This window comes from Eschrichtius robustus, chromosome 19 (genome assembly GCF_028021215.1).
Source record: "Eschrichtius robustus isolate mEscRob2 chromosome 19, mEscRob2.pri, whole genome shotgun sequence".
In the NCBI taxonomy this organism is placed as follows: Eukaryota; Metazoa; Chordata; class Mammalia; order Artiodactyla; family Eschrichtiidae; genus Eschrichtius; species Eschrichtius robustus.
The window spans coordinates 15,515,653-15,534,907 of record NC_090842.1 but is presented as its reverse complement, the minus strand read 5'-3'; the positions used below and the strand labels follow the sequence as shown (position 1 = coordinate 15,534,907).

The 19,255-nt window shown below is 51.2% G+C and overlaps 1 protein-coding gene across 1 annotated transcript; it reads right to left on the bottom strand.

Annotated features, from left to right (window-relative positions):
- Nucleotides 1-834: 834 nt before the first annotated feature.
- On the bottom strand, nt 835-19,069 carry DHX38 (DEAH-box helicase 38). Its single transcript, XM_068527719.1, has 27 exons — nt 18,851-19,069; nt 16,461-16,802; nt 15,914-16,101; nt 15,138-15,242; nt 14,436-14,583; nt 14,197-14,315; nt 13,962-14,038; nt 13,354-13,509; nt 12,659-12,820; nt 11,977-12,084; nt 11,488-11,600; nt 9,911-10,048; nt 9,357-9,543; nt 9,026-9,211; nt 8,506-8,646; nt 8,061-8,171; nt 7,850-7,966; nt 7,577-7,684; nt 7,070-7,182; nt 6,142-6,350; nt 5,885-6,039; nt 5,325-5,480; nt 5,095-5,229; nt 4,769-4,894; nt 4,144-4,239; nt 2,610-2,731; nt 835-1,311 (listed from the first exon to the last, which is right to left on the bottom strand). Exons 2-27 carry the CDS (start codon nt 16,781-16,783, stop codon nt 1,227-1,229), a joined length of 3,684 nt encoding a protein of 1,227 aa, XP_068383820.1. The 5' UTR covers nt 16,784-16,802; nt 18,851-19,069; the 3' UTR covers nt 835-1,226.
- Nucleotides 19,070-19,255: the final 186 nt, after the last annotated feature.

Genomic DNA, 19,255 nt, shown 5'->3' with positions numbered 1-19,255 from the left:
CTACCTGCATTCCCAGGAAAGGCGGTTAGAGGTAAAAAGAATGGAAGTAGAGGTGGAAGCTGATGCTGGCTGGCAAAGCCTGGCTTCCAAACCTCCCCATAAAATTGACTTTAATTTAACTTATATTGATTTATAACAGACAGAAATTCAAATCCCAGGAACAGAGTGAGAAACAGAGTGGAACTAACAGTGGCGTGAGCCGGGCACCAAGGAGCTCACGCTGAGCCCTGGCCCAGTATGCAGGTGCTTCTGAGCCCCAAGCCTGTTGGGCTCTCAGCCCCAACACAGGACCTCCCACCCAGCACACCTGGCAGAAGCCCAGCCCTAGGGAGTCACTAAATAAGGACCAGAGGTGCCCAAGACGTCACCTCAGCAGACTGTTGAGGCTGCTTAACAACAGAAAAGACTAGTGATTCTAGTGTAAGGCTCATCTTACACTATGTGAAAACCAATAAGCAACATTTTACACTATTTTCCATCAATACACAACACATAATGGTAGAAACTTGGGCCATTCTGAGCAACAGAGCAGCCAACCTGCCCACGGGAAAGGACAGAGGGTGCACGGCTGCTCACCTTCCTCCCACTTCCCGGCCACTGTGGCCAGCCTTGCCCCAGCCCTGCCAGGTGCTGGTGCCCCGGGCCATTCTCCTTCCCTGTCAGCTGAGTCCCACCCCATCAACCCCTCCTCTAAGAGGCACTGCCTAGAGAACAGAAATAAGGGTGAGCTAAGGTTCTAGAAGGATCCATCCAAGGAAAGTCAGCGTTCTGCCTGTTCTCTAGTGTGTGATTTAGGGCAGTTAGGGGAAAAGAAGAGTCAGAAATACAATAACATTTTACAAACAATAAATTTATTTCCAAATCCTGAATTATAACCAAATTATAATTCCCTCTAGGTCTACTGTGCTGTTTTACACAAGAATTTTAAAAAACATAGTCACAGCCGTGTCATTTATACACCAAGTGTCCCGGGGACAGTTTATTTGAATACGGTGGGTCCGGCCACCTCTCGTGGTCCTGGCAGCTGCTCTGCGGCCCCGTGCCTGCACCAAGAAACTCCCACCTCCTCCATGGCAGAGCCTGGCCTCAACAGGCGCCCCCAAGGCCATGATGTACACAAATGAAAGCACACAGATGAAAGGGTTTTGTCGGCAGGCCTGGGCGCTCCAGCCACAGGGCTCAGGACTCAACACCTGGCCCCCCTCCTCTCCAGGGACAGCCTCAGCTCAGAGCCCAAAGCGGGCTGGTGTGCGGCGAGGGGTCATGGGTTCCCCTTGCTCTTTCCGACCTGGGGTGTAGATCTTTGTAGACCTGGAGACACAGAAGAGGGGTTAGGAATCGCACTGCTGCTCACTCCGGCCAGGACACACAGAAGGATGAGGAGCCTGAGGTCTTGCTGTTTCTGTGTGTGAGCAGGCTTTGGGGCTGCAGGGTCTTCTCCCCTAGCACACTTCCACTCCCCTTGCCTTCCCTATTTGTGATCGGGAGCAGAATGAGATAGCACCTCTTTCTGATATCCACTGAGGCAGGTTATGAGATTTTTTTAACAATTCCATTCATATCCCCTAGGTGAGCTATGGAGGTCGTCTTCCCTCCACCTCACCAGGCCGCCACTCCAGCTGTGGCTGGGCTTTGTCTCCAGTTCCTGGAGGTATCTCTAGACCCTTGGAATTTCCCAAGGGACTGGAGTGTCTCTTTTATTCACGGTGGGCCCCTCGGACCACATCTGATAGTTTATGCAAATGAGATGACTCAGGATGGTGGCTACCCTGCCAGAAAAACCCACGTGTGATTAGAGGGCTGTGCTCTGAGCCTCGTGCTATTAGCCCAGCCTCTGGGGAGGGAAAAGGGGCTGGAGACTAAGTCAACACGTGGGTCCTGCCCAATAAGACCCTGGGCACCAAAGCTCGGGTAAGCTTCCCTGGTGACAATACTCTGTGTAATGTGCCAGGAGGGTAACATGACCCCAAGGACAATGGAAGACTTCACATCTAAGACCCTCTCAGACCTCACTTTATACATCTCTCCCTTTGGCTGGTTCTGTGACCTTTTGCTATAATAAAACTGTAATATGTATAGTACTTTCCTGAGTTCTGCGAGGTGTTCTAGCAAATTATCAAACCTGAGGGAGTCCATGGGGATCCCCAAATTTGTAACAAGTTGGTGAGAAATGAGGGTGACCCTGGGTACCCCCCAACTTGCAGGTGGTGACTGAGGTGAGGGCAGTCTTGCAGGGACTGTGCCCTTCACCTGTGCGGTCTAACTCCAGGCACCAGGGCAGACGCAGGTGCCCAAGGCTCTCCCCGCCTTGCCTCTCTGCTGTGGTGTCCAAGCCCTGGCCTGTTGGTAAAGCTGTGAGACCTACTCTGCCGCTCCAGCCCACCTTGGGCCCCATCACAACATAACAAACAACGACCAGGAGTTGCAGCTGTATCACCACCCCTTGAAAGTATGTCCGAAACCCCTCCCGTCTCCACGTGACCACAGTCAACTTGTCACCAATTCACCTCTGCACATTTAACTTCTCTTAAATCGCGATCCTGCCTCAGGACCTGGTCAGTCCAGCTGGAGGGCTCCATCAGGACCAGGGTCCCGAGACCACAGCTCACCTGACACTACCCAGGGGGCTGCGCTTTTCCTGCTCCTGCCGCCGGGCCCGCAGCTGCTCCTCGGCCAGTGCCATCTCCTCCTCCATGGCAGAGGCTTCCTCTTTGGCCCGTCGGCGGTTCTCCTAGAGAAGGGAGAGGTCCTGGGGTCACTGGGGATTGGCAGGTGAGGAGGCCCGGCCTGCACCCATCTCCCTGCTGCAAGCCAGGTGCTGGGTAGACCTTGCCAGCTCCCTGCCCCAGCACTGAGGCCTGCTTTTCTCACTGATCCAAGACAGACATTGGATGATTGAGTCCTCACCCTGTCATGCCTCAGCCCTCCACTCCATTTGCTAAGTGCTTACATGCTCTAACCAAGTTCATAACCATGCCAGGAAGTACAGGAAGTAGAGAAGACATGACATCTGGCTGGAGAGGACGGACATAGGAAGATGTGTGCAGGCCCGGTGCGGGGCGAACTATGCTGAGAAGGGGAGAAGCTAAAGTCCACAACATTCTGCAGCCCTAACTCCAGGTGGTAGCCACCAATGGACACCAAGACTGTCAGGAGACCGAGAAGTAGGTAGAGAATTTATAATGGAGGGATCAGGTGGAACCACTGAGCAATCTTAGTGTCTTCAAAAGTGGCACCACCAGACCTTATGTGCCTCCTGACTGGATCTAAAAGGAGGTTCACAGCACCACACGCATTTATGCATCCTTACCCAAAACAGCTGAATCTCAATCTAACCAAGGCTTTAGATTAATGACTAGCTTACAGAAAGTACATGGGATAGAGGCAAAAGTTAAACACCTTGAGGAAGCAATCAGCTCAAAACAGAACGTGGAACATTCTACAGAATGACCAACAGATGACCAACCTGTTTTCTCCAATAAGTCAATGCCATAAAAAATGAGTGGGGGCAGAGCTTGTTCCAGAATAAAAGACTTAATATATATAATGACAAATTTCAACGCCTGGCTCCGAATTCAAGCAAATCAATTATAAAAAATTATCTTTGGAATAAAAAAGGAAATATGAACAAGAACTGGAGACTTCAGCAACATTAAGGATTAATTCTGTTGAGTAAGATTTGCATGGAGGTTATGTTTTAATTTTTGAAAGTCCTTTTAGAGACACATATTCATGTATTTATGGGTGAAAAAACACAATGTCTGAGGTATGCTTTAAAATGTTCCAGGAAAACACTCAATATGTATGGAGCGGAGTGGGAATAAGAGAAACAAGGTTGGGCAGAATGTTGACAATTATGGAAGCTAAGTGAGGAACTCGTGGCTCATTATACTGTTTTTGTCCACTTTTATGAGTATTTGGACTTTTCAATAATAAGTTGTTTTTTTTTTTAAGGCTCAGCAGACCGAGCAAATGGAGTGGGTGGGGGGAGATCAGACAGACTAACCTGCCTGGATCACAACTTTTATGTTTGACAGAGAAGTGAAGGGAAACCAGATGATGATGTGTCTTTAATACCAGGCTGAGGGGAAAGCGGATCCCAGAGACAAACAGATCCTCCATAGAGAAGCACAGGGTCCTTACCTGCCGAGACTTTCCTGCCTGTTTCACGCTGTAGAACATGGGGCCCAGCTCTGCCAGCCACTCTCCGTCCACAGCAGTCACACACTGCATGTACTCCTGCAGGCAGAAGGGCCGCAGAGCGGTGGTCACAGGAGGACCAATGCTTTGAGCTGTCCCTCCCAGAGCGGTTCCACAGTTAGGAGCTATACGGGAAGGGGCCTACCCCTCGCCCTGTGAGGCTGAAAAAGGCAAGGAACGGCCGCAGACACTGGGATTCTAACCCCTTCTCCCATCCAAATTCCTCCATGCTTGAGAAAAAGCCCCCTATTGTCCAACAGAAAAGGCCCAGCCCCTCAGAAAACCCTTCTAACAACACCAAAAGGGCTTGCTTGTCCCAGGCAGCAAGTAGGAAACAATCCTGCTGGCACAGCCGAGGCCACTGGACTCTAGAGGTTAACTGTGTATCTATACAAACTTCCCCAAACCCCCAACTGAAAACCAACCTCAATTTCCCTCCAAGCAACGCGTGTGGCCTTAAGCCTCCCAAGCTCAAAACCCATCCCAGAAGGCGGCAAAGGGTTATTACAAAGGCCTGGCCCAGCCAAGTGGGCCTACAGTCATGCAAGCTGCCTTGGAAAAGACTCACCTTGGTGGTCATGACCAGCTCGTGATACACAATGTAGTCTGGGGTGTAGCCCATTCCAAAGAGGGAGCTGGTGGGGTGCAGGTGGCAGGGCATGCCTGTCCGGATATTCACATACTCCCCGATTCCCTAGGGAAGAGATGCAACAGGTGGCTACATAGCAAAACATAGCAAAACACTACACATCTGGGCAGCTACCCAGTCCAATACTGTCTTGACACAGGCTTTTGGGGGAAGCCCAGATCTGCAGGACTGTACAATGAGAAAGGAGACCTCTGCCCTCGAAAGAAGTATCAGGCCCAGAGGGGCCATAGCTCCACTGGGCTCACCTTGAGCTTGGCTGCCTGGTGGAAATAGGCAGCACAGATACACTTCCTGACAATGTCCCAGTCGGTGCCACACGAGGCCAGGCTCATCCGCTGCTGCACCATGATGTCCTTGAGCTGAGCCCGCACCTCCCGGACCTAGAGCAGGACACAGGGAGACAAGGATGGAGCCCTCCTTCCCTGCATCCCACCCCTCCTCCCAACATGCTGCTTCTCTCGGCCACTGCCCCCACCTTCCGCATGGCCTTGGCATGGATGAAATGATCGTTACACCAGATGGTAGAGTAATTGTTGTTCTTCCACTGCAGGTAGACATTCAGGTAGGTCAGGTGGTCGCTCTCAGGGACTGCGAACTTCTCCCGGATTTGATCGCTCTCCTCCTCTCGGCCCTAGGAAGGAAAAAGGGAAGTCCAGGTCCAATGAGAAGAGCTATCTCACACTATCGTCTACCCTCACCACAGCTAAAAACACATCAACGTAGTGCCCTGAGAATATAGGAAAAATAAATTAGTTTACAACAAAATATTTATTCTAAAATGTGAGGGCTCAGGCACAGCCATCCTAGAAAAAACTGCAAAACACTCCCTGAGAACCATGGCTCTAGCCCATCCCTTCCCCTACCCCAACCTGCTTAACATAAAACAGCAAAACCACTCTTTGGAAACTGACTCCTGCCCCTCCCTCCACTCCGTCTTAACAACTCAGAGAGAAACTACTCCCCTCTCTCAACCTTCCTTGAGCCCATAACCTCCCGAGATCCCTGGGAGGAGAGGAGCCGGACAGCATCTCCCACCTTGGGCCTGTAGAAGATGGCTGGGACCGACAGCATGGAGACGATGAGCAGGATCTCGGAGCTGCAGCCCATGTCACAGGACACAATGAGCATCTTGGACAGGGCCGGGTCCAGCGGGAACTCCACCATCAGCCGCCCGGTCGAGGTCAGACCGCCTGGGAGAGAGGAGCAAATCCGCACGGTCAGTGGACACAGCGCCTGGAGCACCCAGGCGCCAGAGCCCACGGGGCCCTGCCCGGCTCCCGGGGCCACGGCACCTGTGTTGTCCAGGGCCCCGAGGATCCAGAGCTGATACATGGAGTTGAGCATGTTGTCCTCCGGGGGCGGGTCCATGAAGTGGAACTGCAGCAGGTCCTGCACCCCCAGGGACTTGAGCAGCAGCACCACGTTGGCCAGGTTGGTCCGCTGGATCTCGGGCACCGTGGTGGTCAGGAGCTCGTTCTTGTAGGCGCTCTGGGTGTAGAGCCTGCAGGGGAGAAGACGCAGTCCTGCCGCACTTCCCACCGTGCTGCCCGCCTGAGCCCCTCAAATATGCCCGGCTGTCTACACAGGGACCAACGCTGGGCTTGTGCACCCAGAAGAGCCAGTGCAGATGAAAGCCACGGGTAAGGAGGAGAAGTCCTCATTTCTTCCCCCCACCTCCCCCTTTCCCTTACAATCACAAATCTCCACCTACTCAAAACTCAGTCCTGCCAATTCACCATTCTGCTGGAGTCTCCTATGTACTTGTTTCATTTCTGGAACCAATGAGCCTGGGACTAGAATTATGGCTGGGATTTTTTTTCCTTTATATTTTTCTAGATTTTCTGAATTTCTATAGTTAATACATTATTTTTAAAAATCGGAACAAAAAAGAGAGAGAGAGTAATTGGAGGAGGAAAAAAAGAACCGGTGCTGTAATTTGTTCACATTTATCTTCCAGGAGGAGGCACACTGTAATCGCTGGTCATCCGCTGCAGGTACCTTCCACACAGGTCTTCCTAAAACCCAAGGCTGCTCAGACTTCAGGGCTGCCTGCGAAGGCAGCTTCCTCCACTCAGCAGCACGTGACGAGAGAAGCAACAAGCGGCAGCCCCACCACTGGTTCCCAGCCTCAGGGGTCACCTCTCTGCAGGGTCACAGTCCAAGCCTTCCCACCCCAGCCGGGGCTCCACCCCAGAGAGCAGGCTAGTGCAGGGCTCCTACCTGAAACACTGACCTGGGCCCGTCCTGCCGGCTCGCCCCGACCTCTGGTTGGCATTGGCCTGGCTGATGGGGTAGATCTGCAGAGCATCCATGCCAATCCTGGGGTTGAAGACCTAAGAGGGGACGGCAAAGACCTGACTAAGGACAGAGTGAGGGGAAAAAGGGAGGCAGGCTTGAGACAAAGACAGATCCTGGGTGCTACACGTTACAGAAGGAAGTGTCTTAGCGATGTAAGCAGCCATCTTTCGGAACCAGGAACCTCAAGAAATTTCCCCTAAACACCAGCTCCGCGATCTCTTTCGAGTTATGTAAACTGTCTACCTCGAGTTATCACAAGGATGGAATGAATCAAGCACATGGCAAAACCAGCACTCAATAAACACCACCACCACTTCCATGAGCAATTGTCGTGTGAGGGCCAAGGACCCAGGGCCTGCCTTCCCACCCCCTTGGCTGAGTTAGCTTTGGGTGAAGGCCCAGGGCCCCGGTGCCTGTGTCTCCTCTTACCTTTAATTTACAATAACCAGAATCGATAACAAACATGATGCCATCGACAGTCAGAGAGGTCTCAGCAATGTTGGTGGCGACAATACACTTCCGAACGCCATCCGGAGCCTGGAGCCGGACAGGACACTCATGGAGCGAAGGCTGTAGGCCTTCAGGTAGGAAAAACCCCACAAGGAGAAAAGTACACCCCACCCGTGCCAGAAAACTAACACCCTCCCTCTTGCCCTCCTTTGGGGGAGTCTGGGGGAATCCCAAGGTGGGGACCCATCTCACCTTCTGGAAGATTTTGGCCTGGAGGTCAGAAGGCAGCTGGGAATAGATGGGCAGCACAGCCAAGGCGGGCGCGTTCTCCAGTTCTTCCAGATGCTCCACAATCTGGTCTGAGGTCACCTGAGGGCACAGAGAGGAGCTGTGAGACACCAGATGCCCCAGTTCTCACACGAAGGACACACCCGTTCACCCCAGTCATGACCCAGGCACGCACCTCGATGTCCTCTTGGCCAGGCATGAAGATAAGGATGTCCCCGGGGGCCCCCGAGAGATGCACCTGCAGAGACTGCTTCACTGCGGCCTCCACATAATCCTCCTGGGGGGTCTGCAAACCAGTGAGGGACACCATCAGAGGGAATGCAGGCCAAGCCCCCACTGGGAACCGGCGACCCAGTTCCTGGTCAGGGGCTAGAGCCGATGAACTCTCAGGGCTGCCGCACCTGCAGATGGGCCTGATGGCCCTCCCTGAGCCCTGCACGTCCACTCCAAAGAAACAATCAAGTGAAACCTCCCCAAAGCACAGTCCTTCGCCTTCAAGCCCTATAGCTGCAGGCTCGCAGGGTCCCCACAAAACCTCTCCCGACTCAGTATGCCATTCCACATCCCCCAACCAGTTCCTCATCAAAGGTCAGGTCAGTTCCGAAACAGGGCCTCAGTACCTTGCTGAAGAGGATGTCAACAGGGAACGTACGACCAGGGATGTGGAAGATGGGGACATTCCCAAAAAAGGAAGCAAATTTCTCTGCATCCATGGTGGCCGACGTGACAATGAGCTTCAGGTCTGAGCGCCGAGCCACCACCTAAGAGAAGAAGTCAGTCAGAGGCTTCCCCACAGTTTTGGGACCCTTGGCTTCTGCCCTCCAGTCTCATCAGCATAACTACCAAATGAAACAGAAGTCAAAGCTGACGGATGGCTCATTAGATTCGTAACAATCCTGAACTGAATCGGTGGAGCCACAGCCGGGAGAACCATGAGGCACTCAGCTGAGCAAGAACAGAGTAAACCACCACCAGGTCTGAACCCCGCAGCCAAGGGCCTCCGGGGCAACTCAGCCTGTCAAAGACCCCCTCAGCTTCCCCAGGCTAGACCCCAGCCCGCCTGGAGTGCCTCGTCACTAACTCCTGGCAGGGCGGCGGTCCAAGCCCCACAGGCACAGAAGCTGGACCCGCAGCCCTCACCTCCCGGAGCAGCCCAAAGAGCACGTCGGTGTTGAGGGAGCGCTCGTGGGCCTCGTCCATGATGATGGCGCTGTAGTGATCCAGGTCCGCTTCCCGCAGGGACTCTCGCAGCAGGATTCCATCGGTCATGTACTTGATCAAGGTGCTTTCTGAAGTGCAGTCTTCGAAACGGATGGCATAACCCACCTGGAGGCCAGAGAGACCGCTCAGAAGCTCTGGGCACCCACTCACCACTGCACACCCCGAGCTGGGTCCAGGCCTCAGCAGATCAGCCCAAATGACAGAAGCTACCGGGCAAGAACTACACAGCTCAGCCCTTGCGCCCACTCACCTCCTCACCAAGGCTGCCCCCCATCTCTTCACTGACTCTCTTGGCCACCGACATGGCAGCCACACGGCGGGGCTGGGTGCACCCGATCATCCCATAGTCCGTGTAACCGTCTTCGTGCAGGTACTGGGTCAGCTGAGTGGTCTTACCACTCCCTGTCTCCCCAACCACGATCACGATGCTATTATCTCTGCAAGGAAGAGAAGATAACGGGTGAATCAGCCCGAGTGGAAGGCCACCTCCTACCCCCACCTGTAGCTATCCAAGGAGCGTGCCTGCGCAGGGAGGAGGATTTCCCTGGGAAAACTGTCTCATACTGAAACACCCTCTAAAAAGTCTGGAAGACAGTACAGTTTAAACAAATGCACTAAAACAAAACGATGCCATCTTGCTTACTTCAAGCAGGGTAGCCCAGGGCACCCAGGTGAGGGGAAAAAATCCTTTCCCTTCTCCATCAGATGTCATACCCAAAAGAAAAAGAGCTACAGAGTACACACAGGAGAAAATGGGACACCTGATTCAGTAGTGGAAGCCCGACCCGGGGTGGACGCAGTTACCTAATAATCGTGAGCAGCTCCTGCTGCACAGCAAAGATGGGCAGGTACTGCCTCTGCTCCAGAATAGACTTCTTCTTTGCGAATTCACTGCTGGCTTCGCTCTTTTTCTTCATGTGGTCTGCAAACTTCTGCTCTGCCCTGAGAACACACAGCAGCCTTAGCGCCCTGCACAGTTTCCCACATCTGCCTTCCTGACTGGGTTACTGCCCTGCTTCCTACACCCAAAAGTGAGCACTGCTTCAAATGTGCAGTAAATCTTTTGAGACGCTAGAGCTGCCAGGTGCTGCTCATCTCCTCTGTCCTAAGGGACCAGACGGCTGTCTGAGAATCCATCATCCAAAACCTACTCAACGCCCCCAGGACAGACAGCTGCAGGGGGCTCAGAGGAGCTACAGATTAGCAAGTGGCAAATCCTCTGCCCTGAAAGAGTTCAGCCAGAAGAGGAGCTGAAATCCACAGGTCATTACCTTATATGGAACAACCTTGGGCAATTTCAGCACCACACTTAGCAGGCTGAAAGGAGGAGCTGACCAAGGTCAGACTCCCTCCCACCTCAGAGTCCATAAGGCTTTATTTTTAAAGAACTGTGAGAACAGTCCCACTTGATGTTTACCTACAGCTTCCACTGAAAGCGCTCAAGTATCCGACACACGTACATCCCCAGGCTGCAGAGCAAAAAGGTACCAGTCCTACCTTACCTACATTAGTCTACAGTCTCCACCCATCCCTTCCCCAAGAGACTTTTCCTCCATCAGGTTGAGCCCACGCTCTGTCAAGCTTCCTGTTTCTAACATCCCAGTCACTCCCGCTCAGCTAACAATTAACACCTACGGGATTAAATTAACTAGAAACTAACAAGGGCTGATCAATAGCACCAACTTCTCACTTCTCACAGGGTTACAGAGAATTATTAACTCAGATGACAGTTTTGTAGGATTTCAGAGTGTTCAGTGAGATTCAGAAGGGACATCTCAGTTCAGCCACCTACACAATGAGGAAAGCCCAACAAGCAGTTATCCAACATCTGCTTAAATACCTCTATGAATGGGGAAGTCACTACCTGAGAAGACAACCCTTTCTATTTTCAAACCTCTGTTAAAAATAGTTCTTCCTTAGATTGAACTAAAATCTAAGGGTGCAAAGCACACTTTCCCACACTGAGCATCTGAAAGGCACTCTAGCAGAGCGGCTGAGAGTGTGGGCTCCGAGACTAGACTGTCTGGGTGTGATCCTCACCCCACCGTTTACCAGCTGGACCACCTCAAACAAGCTACTTAACCTCCCTGGGCCTCCTCCTCCTCACATGAAAAACGGGGAAGATTACACCTGTCCCGTGGGACTGTCGTGAGAATCCAATGACTGAGTATCTGTGAGTTCTGTGGTGCTGCCTGGCAAAGAAGCAGCTCCTGCAGTATCAGGGGCGGCAGTAGGAATGTTATCTCAGAAAAGTTGAAAAGACCAGGAGGAAGGGACCAGAGACTCCAAATGACATCGTTTTCCTATTCGTGAGTGCCGAATCCTATCGGCCCCTTTGAGGCCCCGTCTGCAGAGACCCCCGCTGCTGGCGAGACTCCTACCTGTAGTCCACTTTACCGTCCTCTGTCAGAGCTTTATCCGGCTCTTCCTCTTTTTTGACGCCCATTATATCTCCCAGTTTGGTTCCAGCCAGTTCCCAGTGTTTGTGTTGAGCCTGAAAAAGACACAAAAAGTCAATCTGCTCCATCCCGTGACACAACTGTGGTCCATGGAAAATCAATCCTGTCTGACAACAGGCTTCATCTAGCAGGCAGGAAATTCCCACAAGGCAGCAGTGGCACCGAGCCGTGCCTCCCAATCTTATGCCTGAAGCTCCTGAGACACAAGGCCCCAGATTATTTTAACTGAGGCCCTGGAGGAGGAATGCAATACCCTCCCACAAGGGCTGTTTCTTGCTCTGTGAGTTTCCTCTAACTGCCAATAGGAACCCTACCTGTGAGGTGGAACGTGATCTTTAAAAAGAAGAAAAAAGAAAAAAAATACAAAAAAATATGTAGATACTCTCTGGCCCTAGAAGACAAGAAACCAACCTTTTTGCGTTCCTTTTGCTCCCTGTGTTTCCGCACTGTTTGACTGCCTTTTCTAGCGATAATGGCCAGGTCAGAAGTGGCGTCCTTGACTGGAATCACAGGCTCTGGCTGCAAGAGGTTGAGGAAAAAGAGAAATTCTGCGCTGAGCATTAAACTCAACACGAGGGCTTCCCTGGTGGCGCAGTGGTTAAGAATCCGCCTGCCAATGCAGGGGACAGAGGTTGAAGCCCTGGGAGATCCCACATGCCACGAAGCAACTAAGCCCAGGAGCTGCAACTACTGAGCCTGCGTTCTAGAGCCCGTGAGTCACAACTACTGAGCCCGAGTGCCACAACTACTGAAGCCCATGTGCCTAGAGCCCGTGCTAGGCAACAAAAGAAGCCACCGCAATGAGAGGTCCGCGCACCACAACGAAGCTCGCTGCAACCAGAGAAAAGCCCGCGCGCAGCAACGAAGACCCAACACAGCCAAAAATAAAACAAAGAAAACAAAAATAAATAAAGTAAAAAAAAAAAAAAACTCAACACGAAGGTCCAGTTCGTACTGGCCCTAGTAAACGAAGGGTTGCTACCCTACCCCTATCGTGATGGGGCTTTTTTCCTCTCCTTTCCTTTCCCTTTCTTTCTTTTTCCATTTCAGGCTTCTCTGAGCGGTCTTCTCTCTGACAACAGAGGACCCTCACCTGCTTGGTGAAGACGATGCGCCCGTCCAGAAAGGGAGGCACCAGGTTATGCACCATCAGATGGACCTTGGCTGCACTGTCCTCTTCAAAGTCGTCGTCCACCTCCAGCCGATGCACCACCCCGCTGGTGAGCATGCGGTTGGTCTCCCAGCGTTCGTTATCCTGTGAGGACACAACGGGAGGCCACGTTAAGGCTGCAACTGCAAGGCCATCCTGAAAGGTCCCAGGCGAGGCCACACAGAGGGTCCTGACAGAAGGGCCATAGGGGCTGCAGAGATGTCACGGGCCTCTCTACCCTGCAGCTCCTTAGACAGAAGAATCGCTGATCCCAAATCACCTGCAGTACTCTTCCCAGAAGCAACCCATTATATCTAAGGCAGAACCTCTGTATGGATACACAAACGGTGACCGTCTCTGGCCCCGCTCAGAGACACAAAGGACACACCACAGAGCCGGGGCCTGACCTCCCAGTACCCATCAACAGCACCCCTCCAGAACTACTGCAGGAGACGGAAGTCATGATTCGGGTTGGGTTTTTCTTAAGTTACTGAGAAGTTCCCTGCCCACCCTCCGCCTCCGGAGGAATCGCTAAGTCTGTGACTTCAGCAGCGGCAGACGAGCTGGGCCGCCGGCAGGCGCGTGTGACCTGCCGCTTCTCCAGCTGAATCTGCCCCACCTGCTGCGGGCAGCCTCACCTCATTGATCTGCCTCCGCTGGGCCGAAATGCGCTTCTGCTTCTGTTTGTGCAGATGCTGCTCGCGCCTCCTCACGTAGTCCTCGGAGGAGTCGGCCAGCGGGTTGTGGAACTCATCATATCCCTCATCCATCATGTACCAATCCCGGTCAGCTTGCTGCGGCACAAGAGACAAAGCAGTAAGAACAAGGCGCAGATCCAGTTCCTGCGCAAGACGTGGCCAGAAGGGCAGGAGGTGTTTGGTAAGAAGTCACTGGTGCGGCATAGCAGCCCTCGTGAGAGGCGCAAGAGAGGCTGTAAGACGAGCCACCTAGAGGAGAAGCCCAGTGTACAGCGCAGCCCACCATGACGGCACTTCTTACATTTACCACACGGTGGCACCAGCACACAGCCAAAAAAGTTAAGTCTGACCTGCATTTGGTGAGAAGTTTCACCACAGAGCCTTTGCCTGGAAAGAGATTCCACGGCTTCGAGACTGAACGTGGCTCAACGTCTGGTTCCACTACAGTGTAACCCATGACCCTTGTGCTCGGACACCCCCGGTCACCCACTCACCGACAGAGGTGACCCACCACCCCTCATTCAGTCCCTCGAAGATGTAGTTTTTACCCTCTGGTCGTCCTCCCATTGCTGCCGTTCCTCTTCTGTGTCAAATGAAATTCCTTCTTCGCCATCCTCACGTCTCCCTGCGGGAGAACACGTAGCAGGTCAGTCTGCACGGTCCCAGCTCATCCCCAGTGGCCTCACACAGACCTGCCAAGCAGCACAGCCCCAGCCCAGCTTCGTCCAGCCCCACCAGGACAAGCGACCCTGCGTCCTGCTTCCCACTTCTACCCTGTCTTACCTCGGCCCCTGGACAGACGTGGGGTGGACCCCAGATGTCTTCTGTCATCGGCCCACTCGTTGTATTTGTAGGACGGGGTTGGCAGAGGCGTGTCGTCTGCGTACCTGCTCCTCACAGACCTGGGAAACAGCACAACCAGCCTCACTAAAGAGTCACTAAGCTGAGACGTGTTCCCCAGCCACCATCTGCCCTCCCAGCCCCAGTCACGCCCAGCCTGTGCCGCCCACCCAGAACGTCACCTGTCCCTATCTCGACTGGACAGCCGATGACTCCGCTCAGAATCCCGATAGGAAGGCGTTGGGGAGGGCGATTCCCACTGTGAGCGCTTTGAGGAGCCATAGCCACTGTCCTCTTCATCCCAGGTAGACCTTGAAGGGGTGGCTGCATCTGGGCCACAAAAGACACACCCACAGGAAACGTCTAAGACACGGCTATAGAGCCATTAGATGAAAGTCAATTCACCAGATTTCTTTCTTTTACTATATATAAACTTTGCACCTGTTTGCAATGGATAAGATGGTTTTGACAGCTTTTAAAGATATCTGAATTTTAATGGTCCAGTTTTCATCTGTGCTCATAACAACACTTTAAGGAATATCCAATTTATCTCTGCAAGCATATCCCCCTTGAATGTACATATTTCTTTGTAATAAAACCTTTTTCTGCCCCTACCCCACCCACCCCCAGCTCCCTATTCTTTCCTACCATTTGGAAAACTGGCCGCTCAGCAAACTGGCAAATCATGTTAAGGGAGCATATCTGTCTCCACAGAGAAGTCCACGGCCTTCCCAACTGAATCAACTGGCTCAGAACCAAGTATTCCCAGAATTTCATGGTGGAATCAGGAATTCCAACCCAGTTCCACTGAGGATGAGAGTCACTCACACTGCCTCTCATACACTTGGCTCTCACAAACCACCACAAGCAACAGCTCAGACTACCTTTAGGCCGGTGTCGGGGGCTCTCAGGTTCGTTTCTTCTGCCGCTGCGCTCTGACCCTCCATCTCGCTCCGATCTGCTGCTGTGCCTGTTTCTATCCCGCTCATCTGTGAGGAGTCACCGGCAGAGCTTAGAAAACAGGTGTCCCATCCCAACTTCCACCCATCTTCACCCTAGAGAAAGGACAAGCCTCCCCACTCACTCACAGGTGCAACCTCACTGCTCTAATGCGATCCTTGGGCTCCTGAAACTCACATATCCCCATTCTTTCAAGGGCAAAAATTAGTTACTGGCTAGAAAGTTTCAAACTCACAGTAACAGTTATTTTCCTGCAAGAATTCAAAAAAGAATAGTTACAAGCCTATAATGAATAGTTATTTAATAGTTACAAGCCTACAAGCTACAGAACTGAGACAACACTGAGGAAAGCCAGCACTGGATTTTATGTCTAGCTTTGCTCCACAGCACCGTCCTTTTTCTCTCGCCAACACTAGTGTCAACTGGTTTCTCAAACGTACTACCCATTTTCACCTTCATCACCAATTTTCAGGATAAAATGAGGACCACACACTCAAGCAAAGCAGCTATGTTGCATGTAACAGCTCTTTTCTTAAACTGCCTGCTAATCCCAATACCAACGGGGTCAAAACCAACCAGGCTGACATGAAAATGGAGTTCCCTAATTAATAGGTGTTATAAAAACCCCCCCAACAGGAAAAAGGCCGACATGTTAACTGAGGTGCTTAGCAGGCACTAGGAACTCTGCTGGGCAGTTTACCTCTGTCTCTCTTGCGGTCACAGTCTCGATCCCTCGACCTCTCCTTCTTCCGATCCTTTTCTTCTTTGGACGAGGCGTAGACACCATGTTCCCGCCACTCCCGCTCTCTCTGCCGACTGCGTTCCCAGAACTCTTCACTCACACCACCAGGATGGGATGGAGTCTCTACCCGAGCAGATCGATAATGTCTGAAACAGGGAGGGCAGCTGGTAAAGGGCTCATCCATGGAAGAAAAACCTGCCCCAAACCTTTGGCCAGGCCAAACATGTGACCTGGCCTTTTCCACTTTATCTCCCTGGTACGGCAGGTTTGCATATGGCAACAACCATAAGTGCTTCTAACCTCCATCATCCACTCTTTAGGTGCCTTTGAATGTTCCCCCAAATCTGAAGAAAATACCAATTCCTATCTAGCCTCAATGTTATAGAATCATAGTAAAATCATAAAGTCCTAAATGTCCAACAAGAAAACTGAGAGATAAACATGGATGCTATTTTCTGGCCTCCATTTTCGTTCCCTTTGGGGCAATCCACCCAAAGGCTCTTACCTGTCTTTTCGGCTACTGCGGCCAGCCTGGTCACCACCCTCCTCCTCAGCGTCCCTCTGATCATCCTTGCTCTCTTCCCAGTCCTTAAAGGAAGAGACTCTGGACTTCTTCTTGTCCTCCCCGTCATCCTTCTCCTCTCTCTCCCTCCTTTTCAGGGAAGCCAACAAGTCTAGTCCCAGCAATGAAGGGCGGGGAGCAGGGGCCTTGAAGACATGCTGCTCACTAGATGCACTTTTGGTCTTGAAAATAAGACCGCCAACCTGGGAATCCACCTCAGTGCCTTCCAATCGATGGATCGAGGCATCCTCGCTGGTGTCCTCCATGGCAGGCTCTGGGATTTCTCTGGAAGGAAAACAAACCATTTGATATCAGACATAAGAAGAGAAAAGGCTTGGCTCTGCTACATCCCAGAATAACTGTAGGTATATGGATCTCTGGGGGGTTGACCTCCCCCTCAAGATCAGAATTCCTTTAGTTACCTCTTACCAAGACCTGTCCATCAAGTCATCGACAGTCGCAAAAGATCTTCCTACTTCTACCCCAACACACGTCAGAAACAGATACACACACACACACACACACACACACACACCCAGGATCCAAGAGGGTATCATCCAGGCAAGAACAGACCTCACTAAGGGACACTTACTAGAGCATTATGGCATCTATAAAGGGAGTTTAGGGAAAACACCACTAGATTTTAAATCAGAAACCTCAATCAGAACCCAGGCTCTTGACATTTTCTACCTGTATGATTGTAAGCAATAACTTAATCTTTGATTAGGCATAATTTCTACATCTGCAAAATGGAAGTACTTTTTGCTCTATCTAATCCATGGAGTTATTGTGAGAATCAAACAAGAAAGTGTATGTGAAATCACTCTGTAACCATAAAGAGTTACATAAATGTCATCGTTACATTATTTCACTTGCTGTGCTCCAAGGTATTGATTTGGGTCCCTCACCATTTTTTTTACACAAGTTCTTCCTCCTCTCCCTTCCTTTAAACTACAGATACAGCAGAGTTGTTGACGTATAAGACTACCATCCATGTGATCCATACTTTAATGGATTGTGTTTTGTAGAAAAGACTTACCTCACAGCAGTTGAAATCTGTTTAATAACAATTCAAGTTCACCAAAAAAAAAAAAATTGATGAGAATCACCAGGCTAGGAAATGATATTTCTGAAAAGTAGGTAACTGTAGGATTTTCTGGCACTCAACTTATAACAAATTCCTCTTTACCTTCCACTATACATAATCTACTTATAAACATATCCCATTCTGAGTGCTTGAATAATTTCCCTCATTCCAACAAGCCAGTAAAGCAAAGAACTGTCAAGGGATAGGGTACTACCAGAATCCAGAATGTTTCACCCGGCTCTAATTAACATATACAGCTCTATAGAAAAATAGTGCTAAACAGACTGAACATATAGTATGAACAACAGTTGCATTTTGAAAAATGCCATCAGGCAGAAGAGAAAAGGGAAAGCTACCTATTGGTGACATCTGTATTCATGTGAGGAAATCTAAACAGGAAGGTAGGATTTACATGCTCTGCTCAGTAGTCTGAACTAGAAAATATACTTCTAGAATGTCATTTTATGCAGGAGAGAGAACCTTGTCTGTCTTGTTGACTGCTTTACCCAGTGCCTAGCAAAATAAACGTTTGAGGAATAAATGAATGAATGAGTTTAAACTGATTAAAGGAAACAGGGAGCCAGAAATTTCTAGGGACAACAAAGAAAGATGCCAGCAGCACAGGAAAAGGAGTCTGACAAACAGGACAACTAACAGCTGAGAAAAGTAAATAAGAAGCTAAGTGTTGGCTTGTGAAGAATAATTAGTGGCAAAGAAGCCACAAGAGGTACAAGAAAAATAATGAAGAAAAAACTGGATACATTCGTTCAACAATTACTGAGTGCTTTCTGTGAGCCAATCGCTGTTCTGGGCATTAGAAATAAAGAAGAGAACAAAACAGACAAAAATCCCAACCTTTTTGGAGTTGACATTCTAGTAAAAGATATCACCTGGTAGAGATACCACTGTGACAGAGAAGAGGAAGACAAAAGGAGCCCTGCTGGGCTCGGTGTCCGTCTGGGAGTGGGCTAATAGGAAGGTCTAAGGAAGTGAGCAGGGTGACCCCCCCGGGCAGCATCCCTGGACCTCTGCGAGGCCACGCCAGGAAGCTGGATCTGACCTGAGAAAGGAGAAAGGCCGGTCTTGCAGGACCTAGGCAGCATCCCTAAGGTGAGTAACGCAAGTTGGGTGACAGGAACAAGACTTTCCAAACCTGGGCCCGAACCTGAGCGAGGGGCCGATATCCGCCGCTTGGAGCCGCCACGATTGGCGAAGAAAAGGTCGGAAAGGAAGAAGGGACACTCACCTCACCAAGCCCGACTCTCGGGACCTTCTGTCCCGGATTCTGGGGCGCTGGCGCCGCCACTCCTCACTCAGACCGCCTTAGAGAACCAAAACCCGCACCTTGAAAGCGGCCATTATTGTCCCATAAGACTTTGCGCGGCCCCCTCTATCCGTCCAAAGATACCATCGAGAGCAGCCCGAAAAACGCCCGTTCCTAGTGGGGGACAGAACGCTTGCAAGGCTAGACTGTCTTTCTCTGCGGCTCTGATCAGAGACACTTCCGAGTCTCCTGGCGACCAATCACGCTTACTCTAAGAGGCGACGCCCCGCCTCTAGTTGGGATGTGGGAAGGAGAAGTTAAAGAGATCGGTCATATTTAATAAGGGCGGAAGTGACCCTAGGGCTTCCGGTCAGAGCCGGGGAAGGT